The sequence below is a fragment of the Entelurus aequoreus genome, linkage group LG14 (assembly GCF_033978785.1).
Source record: "Entelurus aequoreus isolate RoL-2023_Sb linkage group LG14, RoL_Eaeq_v1.1, whole genome shotgun sequence".
Classification (NCBI taxonomy): Eukaryota; Metazoa; Chordata; class Actinopteri; order Syngnathiformes; family Syngnathidae; genus Entelurus; species Entelurus aequoreus.
In genome coordinates, this window is record NC_084744.1 from 27858318 (window position 1) to 27877875 (window position 19558).

The 19558-nt window shown below is 39.1% G+C and overlaps 2 protein-coding genes across 3 annotated transcripts in view; both read left to right on the forward strand.

Moving 5' to 3' along the window:
* LOC133664610 (zinc finger protein 391-like) overlaps positions 1-7479 on the forward strand; it is a 57232-nt gene extending 49753 nt beyond the window's left edge. The window contains exon 3 of the mRNA XM_062069381.1: positions 5936-7479. Coding sequence (XP_061925365.1) covers positions 5936-7191 — 1256 coding nt within the window. The 3' untranslated portion in view covers positions 7192-7479. The remainder of the gene's footprint in view (positions 1-5935) is intronic.
* Positions 1-19558, forward strand: part of LOC133664590 (zinc finger protein 431-like) — a 404655-nt gene that overhangs the window by 374458 nt on the left and 10639 nt on the right. The window contains exon 1 of one of the 2 annotated variants that reach the window (XM_062069339.1): positions 16717-17079. The exons of the other annotated variant lie outside the window; for it this stretch is intronic. Coding sequence (XP_061925323.1) covers positions 16965-17079 — 115 coding nt within the window. The 5' untranslated portion in view covers positions 16717-16964. Of the gene's footprint in view, positions 1-16716; positions 17080-19558 lie in introns of those variants that run through there. 2 annotated transcript variants of the gene reach the window in all.

Sequence of the window (19558 nt, forward strand, 5' to 3'; positions counted from 1 at the left end):
TATTGTAGAAATAACAGATATCTTTAGGCAAAAAGGTTTCACTGTTGCCTTTGTTATTCATTGTACTTGTCAGTATTGCATAAATGAACAGAGCAGCAACGACACCCGCCATTCCTGGTGGCGCCATTTTGCCAAGTGCTGTACTTGCTCTTAAAGCCAAATCGGTTGTCTGCAGTGCAAATAAGATCCCCAACTCTGTTTATTATCCTACTTTCCAGCACTTTAGATAGCATGCTGGCTCGGGCGATAGGTCGATAGTTGTCCAAAGTCCCTACCTTACCAGCCTTGTCATTAATGACAGGTACTAAAATAACTGTCAGCATAGCAGCTGGCAGGATGCCATGTATTACCAACCTACCAATATACAGGACTGTCTCAGAAAATTAGAATATTGTAATAAAGTTCTTTATTTTCTGTAATGCAATTAAAAAAACAAATGTCATACATTCTGGATTCATTACACATCAACTGAAATATTGCAAGCCTTTTATACAATGGCAATAAAACTATTTGGATTCTGATTCTGATTCTGATTATGGCATACAGCTTAAGAAAACTCAAAAATCCTATCTCAAAATATTAGAATATTTCCTCAGACCAAGTAAAAAAAAAATATTAATAACAGCAAAACAAAATCAAACATTTGAAAATGTCAATTAATGCACTCAGTACTTGGTTGGGAATCCTTTTGCACGGATTACTGCATCAATGCGGCGTGGCATGGAGGCAATCAGCCTGTGGCATTGCTGAGGTGTTATGGATGCCCAGGATGCTTCAATTTAGCTCATTTGCATTATTGGGTCTAGTGTCTTTCAGCTTCTTCTTCACAATACCCCACAAATTCTCTATGGGGTTCAGGTCAGGGGAATTGGCAGGCCAATCGAGGACAGTAATGCCATGGTCAGTACACCAGTTACTGGTGGTTTTGGCACTGTGGGCAGGTGCCAGATCATGCTGGAAAATGAAATCATCATCTCCATAGAGCTTTTCAACAGATGGAAGCATGTAGTGCTCTAAAATCTCTAGAAGTGTCTTACTTGGGCTGTGGAAAAGAAGCACTGGACAGTTGCAGAGTGGTCCAGAGTCCTGTTTTCAGACGAAAGCAAGTTTTGCAATTCATTTGGAAGTCAAGGCGCTAGAGTCTGGAGGAAGGCTGGAGAGGAGCAAAATCCAAGTTGCTTGAAATCCAGTGTGAAGTTTTCATCTGTCAGCAATGGTTTGGGGAGCCATGTCAGCTGCTGGTGTTGGTCCACTGTGTTTCATCAAGTCCACAGTCAATGCAGCTGTGTACCAAGAGATTTTAGAGCACTATGCTTCCATCTGTTGCTGGGACGGCCACCCTACCAACCGAGCCACGCCGGCCTTAGAATGTTTCCATCCATCCATTTTCTACCGCTTGTCCCTTTTGCTAGGGCCAATTTAGTGTTGCCAATCAACTAGGAGTGTAACGGTACGTGTATTTGTATTGAACCGTTTCGGTACGGGGGTTTCGGTTCGGTGCGGAGGTGTACCGAACGAGTTTCCACACGGACATATTAAGTAGCGTACTGCACGTTGTGTAAACTATACTCAAAATGCCGGACATTTGAGGCATTTAAGAAACTCCGCCCTGACAGCTCCGCAAAAGAGGACATGTCCGGTGAAAAGAGGACGAATGGTCAGTCTATCCTAGCCCGGTCGCTGCTAGCATGCTAGCAAAAGAGGACATACTGACCAGGATAGACTGACCATACGTCCTCTTTTCACCGGACATGTCTTCTTTTGCGGGGCTATCTGGGCGGAATTTCTCTAAATGCCTCAAATGTCCGGCATTTTGAGTTATGGTTGCGTGTATTAACAATGTACGTTCAGGGTTAAGAAGGGGTTAAAAACAAAACAAATTGTGCGCGCAGCAGCAACATTCGTAAGGGGGGGGGGCAGAGACAGAGAGAGCGAGAGAGTTATGATAAACGCGCATGCGTCGCCAGGCTCTGCTTTTTATCGATAGATTTATCAGATTTAATTTTTTATTATTTATAGCAGGGGTGTCAAAAGTGTGCCCGGAAGCCATTTGCGGCCCACAGCTAATGTTTTAAAGGCCCACGGCACATTCTAAAAATACTATTAAAATAAACAAAAACATAACAAAAGTGAGTTTAAAGGTCAAATGTAATTTAAAACATTTGCAATGTTGACTAATAAAACAAAGCTGGTTTTTTTTCTTTCAAACTGTCATTGCTCAAAACATAATATTTAATCAAAATCAATGTTATTATGAATTATTGACCTGTCCAAGGTTCCCATTACTTCACATCAAATATTCCACTAAGAAAAATATTTTTGGTGGAAGATTTAGCAAATTTGGTAAATAAATAACCAAAACATGTATATTTTGTTGTTTTCTTACTGTACCGAAAGTGAACCGAACCATTACCTCTAAACCGAGGTACGTACCGAACTAGAGCTGGGCGATATATCGATATGCTCGGTATATCGCGGGTTTGTCTCTGTGCGATATAGAAAATGACTACACTACCGTTCAAAAGTTTGGGATCACATTGAAATGTCCTTATTTTTGAAGGAAAAGCACTGTACTTTTCAATGAAGATAACTCTAAACTAGTCTTAACTTTAAAGAAATACACTCTATACATTGCTAATGTGGTAAATGACTATTCTAGCTGCAAATGTCTGGTTTTTGGTGCAATATCTACATAGGTGTATAGAGGCCCATTTCCAGCAACTATCACTCCAGTGTTCTAATGGTACAATTTGTTTGCTCATTGGCTCAGAAGGCTAATTGATGATTAGAAAACCCTTGTGCAATCATGTTCACACATCTGAAAACAGTTTAGCTTGTTACAGAAGCTACAAAACTGACCTTCCTTTGAGCAGATTGAGTTTCTGGAGCATCACATTTGTGGGGTCAATTAAACGCTCAAAATGGCCAGAAAAAGAGAACTTTCATCTGAAACTGGACAGTCTATTCTTGTTCTTAGAAATGAAGGCTATTCCACAAAATTGTTTGGGTGACCCCAAACTTTTGAACGGTAGTGTATATCGTGATATTCGAGTATACGTTCTCACGCAGTTGCTTTTAGCTGCTGGCATTACACTACAGGCTCTCCTCGCTCTTTCCTGTGTCTCCTTCTCACAGACAGACAAGCGCACCTTCTTACATACGTCACATACTGTCACGTCATACGTCAAATACGTATACGCCCTCTCCCAGCAGAGAGGTAGCAGCATGGCTAACGTTATCTGGGATGCTAGCGCAGCCGTGCGAGCAGTAATACGAGAGAAAGAAGGTGCGAATCTGGTAACAAATGAAGGAAGAATTAATTCCCCCCCAAAAACAGCAGGGGGTCCATCGTCTGGCGGTGGTTTGGCTTCAAGTGGGAATATGTCGAACAGACAACCGTAATTTGTCAAGTGTGGAGCAAAAGCGTTGCTATAAAAAGTAGCATTACTGCTAATATGTAGCATCATTTGAAAAGTCACCCGCTAGAGAATGAAGAGTGCTCACTCCGCATGTCAACATCTCCTTTCGGTGCCACACGCCCACACCATCAAAATGCAGAGGCAAACATTTCCAGATCAAATGAAAAAAATTGTGATTTTTTAGTTGTGATTTCTTTCTCTGCATGGAAGTTTAAAAGTAGCATATATTAATGCAGTATGAAGAAGAATGTTTTAATGTAGACACATAGAATCATCATACTGCTGTGATTATATGCATCAAGTGTTCATTCAAGGCTAAGGCAAAATATTGAGATATATATCGTGTATCGCGATATGGCCTTAAAATATTGCGATATTAAAAAAAGGCTATATCGCCCAGCCCTATACCGAACCAAAATTTTTGTGTACCGTTACACCCCTACAATCAACCTATCCCCAGGTGCATGTTTTTGGCAGTGGGAGGAAGCCGGAGTACCCGGAGGGAACCCACGCAGTCACGGGGAGAACATGCAAACTCCACACAGAAAGATCCCGAGCCCGGTATTGAACTCAGGACTACTCACTTTTCAATTCTATCAAAATCCAGTAGAAATCGTATATACATCCTAGAAATGTTTCAATAATTCAATTAACAATGTTTTTATTTAGGAACTTTCTAATGTAACATGTTTCTATCTACACTTCTGTTCAAATGTAAAATCACTTATTCTTCTGTTTTGTTAAAATGTAATAATCACTTGTTTTTTTGTTTGATACTTTAGTTTTGGCTGATACTACAAGTAGTTACAGGGGCAGTATCGGTCATATCAATGCTGATACTGATATTTACATTTTTCATGATAATTGAATGTCAATTTTTGTTCGCAATCATAATCAGACAAAAACACAGAATGGTGGTGTTAGAATATCAATTGAATATTTAAATATGGCTCTGAATTAAATCATTTGGTTTATGCCCTTAAAGTCTTCGTTTTTTACTGAGTTTGTAAACAATAATGTACAGCCTATACCTTAGGGCTGATACTGAGGGCAGCAATCAATAAGAGAAAATAAAATAAAAACAATATAAACAAATAAGGAAATTTGGCTCCAACAAATAACAAAATCAACAAAATATATATAATACAAAATATTGATCAAACCACTGTATTGACCTTTTAATGATATTATACTTGGTATTGTTATCCGTGGCTCACTAGTGCAACAACAACACCGTAAATGTGTCCCGTGAAAAACCGTCCAACCGGAACTCTCTAATAACCAAAGTTCCTTGCGTGAATAATATAAAACAAAACGCCAGATAATATGTCTGCTAATGGGTGCTATGTTGCTGTCCTTATACACACACCATAGTAATACTTGTATCTCTGACTACGGTAGCCATAATGGGCCGACAATCCCTCAAGTGGTGCGGCTTCAAAGTCGTACTAAAACATGTGGACAGATTTTTGAGTGCCGTGTGTAATGTTCTTTAATTTCAATGGAACATTTACAGTTTTGGTGTCGATTTCTGGCGTCATATTGCAGTCTACACGTATCACTTATATGTGACTGCCACCTACTGAACGCCCTTATCAATACACCATGTACCAAATAAAATTGCTTTGAGATCGGCAAGCACAACAAGAATTAGTCCGTACATTAGGCGGTTATTAGGCGCACTGTCGAGTTTTGAGAAAATGAAAGGATTTTAAGTGCGCCTTATAGTCCGAAAAATACAGTACCTGAACAAAGTGAGCCTCTTGTTTGTCATTCACAATCTTTGTTTCGGCTACTTGCAATTCTCCACACATTTTCCTGTGTACAGCAGCGTTGGCGACGCTCACTTTCAAGTTGGAGATGGAACTAGTCATTTTAATACAACGGTCATGTTTAATGTACACATTGCTTCGAAACCGTAGGAGAGTAAATGTTATTCAAGTCCTCGTATCAGCTGGTAATTGACACATGCCCCTATATAGCTGCCCAGGATATGCCTGTTATATGATTCTTTAAGTTTGGGCCTTTTAGAATCAGTATGTCTTTGTCCATTTGTGTCAAGGAGGTGAAATTAGGTCTGAAAACCATACTTCGGATTCCAGGCATGAAGCAAAAGGAAATACACTTTCAACCCACAGCACTGGCAGTGAGCGAACTCGACCTCAAGATGGCGTCATAGCAGAGACAACAATACAGAGTACAGATTTATACTGTAAATGACCTAATCTTTTCTCCAAGTTTATACATCAGTAACTGACATGAAAATCACAGGGGGCGCTGGAGCCTATCCCAGCTGCACTCAGGCATAAGGAAATTTATCGCAATATAGATTTTTAGGCCATATTGCCCACTCCTCATAAAAAGTGGTGGTCTTTTCCTGTGAATAATGTTGTAAAGAGCAGTGTGTTTGTTTTCAGGCCAATTCATATAATAACTTGTTATTTTAAGTACATGTAAACTTACTGAATGCCTCACGTGACATTTATCAAGCATGTTTGTCATTTTGTGTCCTGCAGATGTCTGTGAAGAACAACTTCTGCCTGAAAAACAGGAGTGTAGCTTCAGGATGGTGAAGGAGGATCCATCAAAGAGGAAGACCAGGCGCCACAGACCCTCTGGCGTCTCCTTTTCCTCTTTGACACAGACACTTCCCTGTAAAAAGGAAGAGGAAGACTCACTGACCCCCCACTTTAAAGAGGAAGAGGAGGAACACAGCATCAGTCAGGAGGGAGATCATCTTAAAGGACTGGTGGAGTTCCCAGTGATTGGTGTCCCTGTGAAGGGTGAAGATGATGAGGTCAAAGGTGAAAGTGAGGAGAAGAGAGAGGCGGAGCCTCCAAGCAGCAGCTCAACACAACACATGACAACAGAAGCTGATGGAGACCACTGTGGAGGATCACAAGCAGACAAGCTCTTAGCTCCACTATCAGATAGTGAGGACACAACGTCACACTCTCCTGACACTGATGAGGAAGACTCTAAAGAAGATAAGACACGTCACACTGACAACACCCGCTTTAAATGTTCTCACTGTGACAAAACTTTTCATTACCATTCTTATCTGAAAAGACACATAAGAACACACACTGGAGAAAAACCTTTCTCCTGCTCAGAATGTGGTAAATGTTTTTCACGAAAAAAGGGGTTAAACGAACACATGCTAATACACACTGGAGAAAAACCTTTTTCCTGTTCACTTTGTAGTAAAGGTTTTACACAAAGTCAGAATTTGAAAGTGCACATGAGAACCCACACTGGTGAAAAAGCTTTTACCTGTTCAATCTGTTGTAAAAGTTTTACTAGCAGTCAGAGTGTGAAAGTACACATGAGAACACACACTGGAGAAAAACCGTTCCTCTGCTCAGAATGTGGTAAATGTTTTACTCACAGGCAAAGTTTGAAAGTACACATGAGAATACACACTGGAGAAAAACCTTTTTCTTTTTCAATCTGTGGTAAAGGTTTTACACAAAAAAACATATTAAACGAACACATGCACACTGGAGATAAATGTTTTACCTGTTCAATCTGTGGTAAAGGTTTTACAGAAAGTCAACATTTGAAAAGACACACAAGAACACACACTGGTGAAAAATCACATTCCTGTTCAATCTGCAACAGAAGCTTTTGTCAACGATCAAACCTTGTAGCACACATGAGAACACACACAGGAGAGAAAGTGTTGAGTTGCAGTGTGTGTGGTGAAAGATTCTCTTATCAGTACCAGTGTAAGAAACACAAGTGTGCTGGTGAGAACAGCAGCAGCAAATGAAACTGCAGGATTTGAATTAAACTGTCAAGACTTTAATTTTGACTTTCTAGCAACAGCACATATAACACGTGTGACATTGTTGTTTGTGTCACAATCTTTTTTTAACATGCTTCTACATTTATAGAGTAGATATTTTATATTAGTGCTTTTTTCAGTCAAGTACATGCATTAATATGAAATCAAAATTTGGCGTGTCAGGCAAAAGCCAATATTGTACATCATCCCACAGAGATTTACTTTGCATACATGCATAAAATAAACTGTTTATTTTGTTTCCCTATCACAGAACGAACAAGTGTTGTCTTCAATTGCAAATTAACATCCTAAAAATTATTTCAAGTGGTCAATTCTGTCTTTTTTTGTTTAAATGAACTCCCTTGCTTTTGGAAGAATGGAAACTTTCAAGTTATGAGTATTGTTTTTGTTCCAGAGTAAATACAGTAGAGGAGGAATAGTAAATAATAAAAAATATGATATACTGTAATTAGAATATTTTGAACGAAAGCCTTTTTAATTTTGTAATTATTTTTTTTCCCAGGTCTTACTTAACAATGAAATCTTCAAATAATAAAATACTTTTACCACTCAATAAGTGCATCAGCGACCAAAAGCCTTTTTCAAACCATTGCTGTACAAAGATGGATTTGTTTCTCATTTTAATACAACAATTCCATAGTGGAGTATTGTGTGTGATGAAGTTGTGTTTGTAAATTAGTTTCCAGTACAACAACACTTGCTGGTAGGGATGGGTACCGTTTACTTTTAATGTTTTATAGGTTATATATGTAAATACATGTATATTGTGTGTTTGTATTTTGCCAACATGGTAGAATCACATGATAGGCAGGTTGTATCATGTTTTTCTGTCACCTTGAGGAAATGGCATAAATAGGAAGATGACGATATAATGTCACTTGGACAATGATGTACAGAACAGAGGAGATTTAGTTCATTTTTATTTTTGGTTTTAGGCGATTCTTTTTATTTTTTTATTTCACAAAACCTCCATTATCCAGATTTCTGGTAGCTGGTTAAAAACAGATGGAAGGGGATAGTGAGCTGATGTATGAAGAAGGTATGGACATGGATAGGACTAGAGGGGAGAGAAGAAAGAAGGGGAGAGGAGGTCATGAAGAAAAGTAGAGCGCTACAAGAGTAGAAAGGAGGAAAAAGATTATGGTAGATGATTGCAAGATTATGTATAAATTTAAGTCAGATAAAGACATGAAGGATATTAGTTTGATGACACTGGTTAAGGGATTAAAGGACATTGGAGAGGTGGAGATGGCCAAAGTGCTAAGGGACGGAAGGCTTTTATTCAAATATGAAAATAGAGAGCAAAAGAACAAAGGCAATTCGATTGCAAAAGCTGTGCAATAAGATAATAAAGGAAATAATGGAAGTGGTAGAACAAAGGGGCCAGAGGGATCGTGACAGGAATCCCAGGAGGAGAACATTTTGAAGATTTGAAAAGAGAAATAAAAGGGGGAACTGTCACAATGATGAAGAGAATGATGGCATTTAGAAACGGAGAAAAGATGAAGAGGGAATCTGTGCTCGTGCAGTTTGGCAAGGAAGTCCTCCCGGAAAGAATCATGATAGGGTTTTTAAGTGAGGTCACCTACCTAGGTTCCATTCTAGAGGCTAACCTTTCCTGTGATAAAATGGCAACCAAGGTAATCAGAAAGGTTAACCAACGAACGAGATTTATCTACAGAATCTCCTCTCTGGTCAACAAAAGCACCATGAGGATTCTGGCGGGAACTCTCGTTCAACCCTTTTTCGATTAAGCATGCACCTCCTGGTACCCTAGCACCTCCAAAACCCTCAAATCTAAACTCCAAACATCTCAGAACAAGCTAGTCAGGTTACTTCTAGACCTCCACCCCAGATCCCACCTCACTCCTACCCACTTCTCTAAAGTGGGCTGGCTCAAGGTGGAGGACAGAGTTAAACAACTTGCACTGAGCCTAGTCTATAAAATCCGCTACACCTCCCTGATACCGAAGTACATGTCAAACTACTTCCTTAACGTAAATGACCGCCATAACCACAACACCAGGGGGAGCTCCACTAACCACGTTAAACCCAGATTCCGAACTAACAAAGGTCTTAACTCATTCTCTTTCTATGCCACATCAATGTGGAATGCGCTCCCAACAGGTGTAAAAGAAAGGGCATCTCTATTCTCCTTCAAAACCGCAATAAAAGTTCACCTCCAGGCAGCTACAACCCTAAACTAACACCCTCCCCGGATTGCTAATAATCAAATGTAAACAATCAAATGCAGATACTTTCTCTTATGCCTTCTGATCTCTCTCTCTCTCTCTCTCTCTCTCTCTCTCTCTCTTTATGTCCACTACTTGCTGTCCATATCCTACCCCCCCCCCCCCCCCCCCCACACACACACACACCCCTGATTGTAAATAATGTAAATAATTCAATGTGATTATCTTGTGTGATGACTGTATTATGATGATAGTATATATCTGTATCATGAATCAATTTAAGTGGACCCCGACTTAAACATGTTGAAAAACTTATTCGGGTGTTACCATTTAGTGGTCAATTGTACGGAATATGTACTTCACTGTACAACCTACTAATAAAAGTCTCTCAATCAAGTTTTTAAATTAGACCTTACGTCCCACCCCCAGTACCTTGTTTCAAGTGCCAACGCTATGGACACATAGTAGTGTGTGCCATGCTAAGATGAGATGTGGAAGGTTTGGAGGGGAGCATGAATATGGACAATGTGGAAGTCATGAACAGATCAAGTGTTGTAACTGTGGGGGAATCACACAGCAGCTTATGGGGGCTGTGTCATAAGGAAACAGGCAACAGAAGTACAGCAAATCAGAGTAGAAAGAAATATTACGTATGCAGAGGCAGTTAAAGTAAGACAACAAGAAAGTGGAGAACAAGACAGAAGTGAGAACAGTTCAAGTAATAAAAAACAACAAATAAAGGAATTTCCATGGACAAACTAGTTGTGTTCCTGGCATATGTAATAAACTGTACAGAACAGGCAAGAAATAAGACTGAGAAGATCAAAATAAACTTCAAAGCAGCAGCAACGTTTTTAAATGTAAAATAACTATCTTGGCTCCTCTCTGAGCTGCCACCTTACTGTGGTAGAGGAGTTTGCGTGTCCCAATGATCCTAGGAGCTAATGTTGTCCGGGGGCTTCTATCTGACTTCACTATTGACATTGTTATCACCAGGAAAGATGAGGTCACCTACATAGGTTGCATTCTAGAGACTAATCTATCCTGTGATAAAATGTCAACCAAGGTAATCAAAAAGGTCAACCAACGAACAAGATTTCTCTACAGAATCTCCTCTCTGGTCAACAAAAGCACCATGAAGATTATAGCGGGAACTCTCATTTAACCCTTTTTCGATTACGCATGCACCTCCTGGTACCCCAGCACCTCCAAAACCCTCAAATCTAGACTCCAAACATCCCAGAACAAGCAAGTCAGGTTACTTCTAGACCTCCACCCCAGATCACACCTCACTCCTACCCACTTCTACAAGGTGGGCTGGCTCAGGGTGGAGGACAGAGTAAAACAACTTGCACTGAGCCTAGTCTATAAAATTTGCTACACCTCCCTGATACCGAAGTACATGTCAAACTACTTCCATAACATAAATGACCGCCATAACCACAACACCAGGGGGAGCTCCACAAACCATGTTAAGCCCAGATTCCGATCTAACAAAGGTCTTAACTCATTCTCCTTCTATGCCACATCAATATGGAATGCACTCCCAACAGGTGTAAAAGAAAGTGCATCTCTACCCTCCTTCAAAACCGCATTAAAAGAACACCTCCAGGCAACTACAACCCTAGACTAACACCCTCCCCCCACCACATCACACCTCGGATTGTAATTAATCAAATTTAAATAATCAAATGTATACTTGTTCTTATGCTTTCTGAGCTCACTATGTTCACTGCTCGCTGTACATATGCTACCAAGTCAGACCAACACTGTTTCATTGTCCATTTCTCAGATGATATTATTGTTGATGACTGAAGTGCTGATATCAACCAAACCTAACCCCCCCGCCCCAACCCCCTCCACATCCCGCCCCCCGGATTGTAAATAATGTAAATAATTGAATGTATATACTTAGTGTATATAGTAGTGTATAAACTTGTGTGATGACTGTATTATGCTGATAGTATATATTTGTACCATGAATTGACCCCGACTTAAACAAGTTGAAAAACTTATTCGGGTGTTACCATTTAGTGGTCAATTGTACGGAATATGTACTGTACTGTGCAATCTACTAATAAAAGTTTCAATCAATCAAAAAGCTTTCACTGCTATGCTGATGACACCCAACTCTACATGCCCCTAAATCTGACCAACACGCCGGATTGTAGTCAGCTGGAGGCGTGTCTTAATGAAATTAAACAATGGATGTCCGCTAACTTTTTGCAACTCAACCCTAAGAAAACGGAAATGCTGATTATCGGTCCTGCTAGACACGACACACCTATTTAATAATACCACCTTAACATTTGACAACCAAACAATTACACAAGGCGACTCGGTTAAGAATCTGGGTATTATCTTTGACCCAACTCTCTCGTTTGAGTCACACATTAAGAGTGTCACTAAAACGGCCTTCTTTCATCTCCGTAATATCGCAAACATTTGTTCCATTTTGTCCACGAGCGACGCTGAGATCATTATTCATGCGTTCGTCACGTCTCGTCTCGATTACTGTAACGTATTATTTTCGGGTCTCCCTATGTCTAGCATTAAAAGATTACAGTTGGTACAAAATGCGGCTGCTAGACTTTTGACAAAAACAAGAAAGTTTGATCATATTACGCCTATACTGGCTCACCTGCACTGGCTTCCTGTGCACTTAAGATGTGACTTTAAGGTTTTACTACTTACGTATAAAATACTACACGGTCTAGCTCCATCCTATCTTCCTGATTGTATTGTACCATATGTCCCGGAAAGAAATCTGCGTTCAAAGAACTCCAGCTTATTAATGATTCCCAGAGCCCAAAAAAAGTCTGCGGGCTATAGAGCGTTTTCTATTCGGGCTCCAGTACTCTGGAATTCCCTCCCGGTAACAGTTAGAGATGCTACCTCAGTAGAACCATTCAAGTCCCATCTTAAAACTAATTTGTATAATCTAGCCTTTAAATAGACCCCCTTTTAGACCAGTTGATTTGCCGTTTCTTTTCTGCTCTGTCCCCCTCTCCTTCGTGGAGGGGGGGGCACAGGTTCGGTGGCCACGGATGAAGCGCTGGCTGTCCAGGGTTGGGACCCAGGGTGAACCACTCGTCTGTGCAACAGTTGGGGACATCTCTGCCCTGCTGACCTGTCTCCGCTCGCGATGGTCTCCTGCTGGCCCCACTATGGACTAGACTCTCACTATTATGTTAGATCCACTATGGACTATCCATCCATCCATCCATTTTCTACCGCTTATTCCCTTCGGGGTCGCGGGGGACGCTGGAGCCTATCTCAGCTACAATCGGGCGGAAGGCGGGGTACACCCTGGACAAGTCTCCACCTCATCACAGGGCCAACACAGATAGACAGACAACATTCACACTCACATTCACACACTAGGGCCAATTTTAGTGTTACCAATCAACCTATCCCCAGGTGCATGTCTTTGGAAGTGGGAGGAAGCCGGAGTACCCGGAGGGAACCCACGCAGTCACGGGGAGGACATGCAAACTCCACACAGAAAGATCCCGAGCCCGGGATTGAACCCAAGACTACTCAGGACCTTCGTATTGTGAGGCAGATGCACTAACCCCTCTGCCACCGTGCTGCCCCACTATGGACTAGACTCTCACAATATTATGCTAGATCCACTCGACGTCCATTGCACCGGTTGCGTTTTTTCTTGCCCTGATGTGGGATCTGAGCCGAGGATGTCATTGTGGCTTGTGCAGCCCTTTGAGACAATCATGATTTAGGGCTATATAAGTAAACATTGATTGATTGAAGTTCTGGCGCCACTCGCGCCTGCCTTCTCTACAGCCACGGATGTGGCCATTCCGTGGTCGCCCGCCTCACCTGCAGCAGTGGCGTTCCACTCGCCGCCGCCACCTGACTCGTCCCCAGGTGGATTCGGGGACACTTGGCCTGGCGACCCGCCACCAAGTCCTCCCTCCGCTCTCCCCTGACTCTTGAACTGTCTCTTAGTTTTTTTGTTTTTTTTTCCAAGGGACATCTGGAATCTGTCCTTTAAGGAGGGGGTGGCACTGTTATGATCCGCTTCCCGGATCATGGTCTGTTTGCGTTTTCGATTCACTTGTGTTTTCAGCACCTTTTTGAGTTTGTGTGTTTCAGTTGCCATGACGGCAGATTACTCTCACCTGCCTCTGGTTAGTGTTCTGGACGCTCACCTGTTTCCCGGGCACTAATCAGAGAGCTATTTAATCTATGCCCTGGCCTCACTCAGTCTGGTGGTTTTGTTTGCTCCCATGCAACAAGTTACGCTCTTTTACGCATTTACGCTCTTAGTCTGTATTGTTACTAGCGTCTCATGGCCATCTTTCATGTTTTCTGTGCCGTGTGCAGTATATTTTTGTCTGCAGCTAGAATGAATCATTTCTTCTCACCTGCAAGCCGCTTCCTGACATCCCTCTGCATCTTGAAAAGACGACCTTTCGCATAATGCCACGACAGCGTAAAAAACTCAAACCTTTACTACTTCCATAACTTAACATACTACTACCAAAACTCAACCTATACTACTGTCATAACTCAATTTAACTACTAGTAGTAGTTAAATTGAGTTATGACAGTAGTATAGGTTGAGTTTTGGTAGTAGTATGTTAAGTTATGGTAGTAGTCTACTACCATAACTCAACCTATATTACTGCCATAACTCAACTTAATTACTACCATAACTTAACCTAAATTACTGCCATAACTCAACCTATATTACTGCCATAACTCAACCTACACTAATGCCATAACTCAACCTATAATAATGCAATAACTCAACCTATACTACTGCCAAAACTCAACCTATAATACTACCAAAACTCAACCTATACTACTGCCACAACTCAACCTATAATACTGCCATAACTCAACCTATACTACTGCCATAACTCAACCTATAATACTGCCATAACTCAACCTATACTACTGCCATAACTGAACTTAACTACTACCATAACTCAACCTATACTACTGCCATAACTCAACCTATAATACTGCCATAACTCAACCTATACTACTGCCATAACTCAACCTATAATACTGCCATAACTCAACCTATACTACTGCCATAACTGAACTTAACTACTACCATAACTCAACCTATACTACTGCCATAACTCAACCTATAATACTGCCATAACTCAACCTATACTACTGCCATAACTCAACCTATAATACTGCCATAACTCAACCTATACTACTGCCATAACTGAACTTAACTACTACCATAACTCAACCTATACTACTGCCATAACTCAACCTATAATACTGCCATAACTCAACCTATACTACTGCCATAACTCAACCTATAATACTGCCATAACTCAACCTATACTACTGCCATAACTGAACTTAACTACTACCATAACTCAACCTATACTGCTGCCATAACTCAACCTATACCACTGTCATAACTCAACCCATACCACTGCCATAACTCAACCTATACTCCTGCCATAACTCAACCTATACTACTTCTATAACTCAACATATACTACTGCCATAACGCAACTTAATTACTACCATAACTTAACCTAAACTATTGCCATAACTTAACCTAAACTACTGCCATAACTCAACCTATACTACTTCCATAACTCAACTTAACTACTACCATAACTAAACCTGTACTATTTATGTAAGTCAACCTAAACTATTGCCAATAGGTTAACCTATACTACTGTCATAACTCAACCTATACTACTGCTATAACTCAACATATACCACTGTCATAACTTAACCTATACTACTGCCATAACTCAACCTTTACTACAGCCATATCTCAACTTATAAAACTACCAAAACTCAACTTAACTACCACCATAATTGGTGGTAGTTTCCTTTGATGTAAAAGTTGCAGAGCACTGCAATTAATGAAGGCATTTATATGATATACATATTCGTTTTACATTTGTTCATACTTTTGCTTTTGAGTACACATACATCCCTCTTAGTTCATATTTACTGGTTCACATCTGAAACATCTTCTGGAGGCATATTATTATTTACTTTATACATCATTTCAGCAGTGGTGTTTTATACAAAATCATTTACTTTTAAAATGTGCGACTTTTGAAGTAATGTTGCTTGGAAGTATACTAAATGAAAAAAGAGGGGATGGATATGTATTGAAGATATTACTGACTAGTAGTATAAAAGCAATCATTTAATAAATGTCTGTCAAAAGAACCCCCAACAATTGCAGAATGGGAACAAAAAATCGGATTATTTACACTTTGGAACAAATGACATTCTTGCTAAGATACGTCACCAAAAAAGGAAAAACTTACTGGAAAAATTTAAATTTTTTTTGTATTATTAATACACATGTATTTGTATTTACCATGTATAATTGTGTGCGTATGCACTTTGGAGGTGTCTGCTCAGTATACATCCATTAATTCTTACTTCATCAAACTTGATGCCAAATACTTGCGCATGTTTTTGAGAACGACAATGACTGAATGTCTGACTAAAAACAAAAATAAAACTTTTGTATTAGTACATGTTAGTACATTCTTTGTACAGCAGATGACGCCCTTGTATTATAAAAAAATATCAAAGAGGAAGAAAAAAGGCCTGAAGTAATTGTGAATGACATCTTTTCTGCTTTACTGGATCACACTTGGGAGATTTAAAGTACATTCAATACTTGTTGGATTACCCTTTTAAAAGATAAAATCACATCTCAACTTCAAAATGTAACGCTTGCCAAAAAGTAATTTTGAGTATTGAACAAAACGTAATGAACTTCAATATGATTTATGTAATTAAAATAACTGAGATGTAGGTTGTTTTTTTTTTATTCCAGAAAAGATGTGTCAGTAAGTAAATATTTTCCACATCACTTTTTGTTAAGTTGTGGGCTGATTTCATCTTTTAAAAAGGTATTTCAGCAAGTTAACGGTACTGAATACATTTTATTGAATGTTTAACTTTTCCAATTTCGATGCAGTAACTATAAACCCGAAAATGTGTCAATCATTTTAAAACATACTGCAAGTCACCTTTTCGCAGGAATCATGTTGTAATTTAGGGGTTATAGTTAACATAAAGTCTATTTTTTAACATGTTAAGAGTACTTATTGCGCTATAAAATGCTTGATTTACAGGACAAATATTTTAACATATTTATGAACAATTTAACAATATATAATATAAGACTACTAGATAATGTTACAATATAAAACTATTATTACAATTTATTATATCGCTTTTAAAGCTTTTCTAAAGCACGAAACATCTCGCGAGAGCAGAGCAGCGCTGTCTCGTGACGTCAAGTGTGCCAACTGTCGTAAAAGCACATGGAAGAAAAAAGGAAGTGAAGGCGGACGCTAATAAATAAGTCAGTGTTATTATTTGTTCGCTATTATGTAAATATTTATGTCGTACAAGAGACATATTTAATTCTTTATTTCAGAGTAGAACGTTTCGGTCCGCGAGAATGTTTGCGTTGCTTAGCTAGTCGGTACTGTAAAGCTGAGAAGCGTCTCGTGCTAGTTAGCTTAGCTTGTTAGCTGCTGCGTAAAGTGTTGTGATTGTGTGACAATGTGCGAAAGAACGATAGCAAAGTACGAGGCGGAACTTTCTAGAACAAAAGTGGAGAACAATCAACTACTGGACGCTGTTTTCAAGAAACATCAAGTTGTGTTACACAGAACAGGTTTGTTTACTTCGTACTCTCACATCTTTACTAACTTTATATCTGATTAATAACACTTTTCTTAAATATATTGTGTATAGGAAGGTGAATTGTGTTGTGGGGATGATGCAGTGCTTGGTTTTTATATTTTTCATGAGAACGAGACCGTTTTAGCCACACAATGTTTATAAGAGGTTTATGTCAGTGGCGTGTAGACTTTTTTGAAGCAGTGTAACATTTTATCTGGTCTGGTTTTATTATTTAAGTATGGAAAGTCCGGTATCGATACAAAAATGTATTTCGATAATTTTCGGTAGTTTTTTTTATACTTTTCTAAATAAAAATTGCATTATTGGCTTTATTTTAACAAAAAATCTTAGGGTACATTAAACATATGTTTCTTATTGCAATTTGTCCTTAAATAAAATCGTGAACATACTAGACAACTTGTCTTTTAGTAGTAAGTAAGCAAACAAAGGCTCCTAACTAGTCTGCTGACATGTAGTAACATATTGTGTCATTTATATTCTATTATTTTGTCAAAATTATTAAGGACAAGTGGTAGAAAATGAATTATTAATCTACTTGTTCATTTACTGTTAATATCTGCTTACTTTCTATTTTAACATGTTCCATCAAGACTTCTGTTAAAATATAATAATCACTTATTCTTCTGTTGTTTTAATAGTTTACATTAGTTTTGTATGATACCACAAAATTTAGGTATCAATCCGATACCAAGTCGTTACAGGATCATACACTACCGTTCAAAAGTTTGGGGTCACCCAAACAATTTTGTGTTTGAGCCTTCATTTCTAAGAACAAGAATAGACTGTCGAGTTTCAGATGAAAGTTCTCTTTTTCTGGCCATTTTGAGCGTTTAATTGACCCCACAAATGTGATGCTCCAGAAACTCAATCTTCTCAAAGGAAGGTCAGTTTTGTAGCTTCTGTAACAAGTTGAACTGTTTTCAGATGTGTGAACATGATTGCACAAGGGTTTTCTAATCATCAATTAGCCTTCTGAGCCAATGAGCAAACACATTGTACCATTAGAACACTGGAGTGATAGTTGCTGGAAATGGGCCTCTATACACCTATGTAGATATTGCACCAAAAACCAGACATTTGCAGCTAGAATAGTCATTTACCACATTAGCAATGTATAGAGTGTATTTCTTTAAAGTTAAGACTAGTTTGAAGTTATCTTCATTGAAAAGTACAGTGCTTTTCCTTAAAAAATAAGGACATTTCAATGTGACCCCAAACTTTTGAACAGTAGTGTACATTGCTCATATTCAAAGTCCTCATGTGTCCAGGGACATATTTCCTGACTTTAAAGATATAATATGAAATAAAAAAAACTAAAGAAGATTTTGTGATGATAAAAAATATCGATGTAATCATAGTATCGACTAGATACACTCCTGTACTTGGTATCATTACAGTGGATGTTAGGTGCAGATCCACCAATGGCATTTGTTTACATTGTATCCTCCTACGATGTGTAGTGAAGCATGTTTAGCTATTCCTCGTCCTGCAGGAATGATACTTGTTAGAAACTTACCGGTACTTTTTTTGTCGCCATGGAGGCGAGGATTAGTGATTCAGAAGTAGCTAAAACACTGTCGACTGCAGATGGACTTTAGCTGCTAGCCAGCTAGCCATGTCTTAAAGCATCTCTTCTTGAGGGCATTTCAGTTATAACCAGTGTTGGGTTAGTTACTGAAAACCAGTAACTAGTTACAATTACTAGTTACTTAATTTAAAAAGTAACTCAGTTACTAACTCAGTTACTTACATCAAAAAGTAATGCGTTACTGTGAAAAGTAACTAGTTACTTCTTTTTTTCTTCTTTTTTTTTAAAGCTCCCATTAATGCCCTTTTAGCCTTCATTACAATACTGTTATTGCACTGGAGAATAATACAATCAGTTGATCAACTTGACATGCATTTTTATTTTCATTTTAACATAATTAATGAAAAACAGTGCAACATAAAAAGGCATTTCTCCTTTCTTTAAACTTGGTCCAATGACCATTAATAAAAAAACAACTTAAAGTGCAACATAAGAAGGCACATCATCTTCCTTGAAACATAGATAGTGAAATAAAGCCTGATGCTGCTGTCTTCCACACTTGGAGCCATGGGTTGTACAATCCCTGTTTTAAGTGGCAGGATCATTGACACAGATTGTGAAGTTTCAGTGCTCAGTAGAGATGTAACACTTTTGAGGGGTTTAAGCACCTGGAGGACCTCCTCTGCCACTCTCACATCATCATCAGACAGGTTGATGATGTCTTTGACATTTTTCTTCAGGGTGTTGTGGGTCAATGCAGAGTAACATATCATAAGTGGAGTTCCACTTCGTTGGGACATCATGTATGCGCTTTATGAGTAGGCAGTTTTAGCATTTCTTGCTTTGTCTTAAGTACATGAGCAGCTGTTGTGCTAGGAAACCTCCTTCCTGATCCTTCCTATTGACTGAGATGTGATGCCAA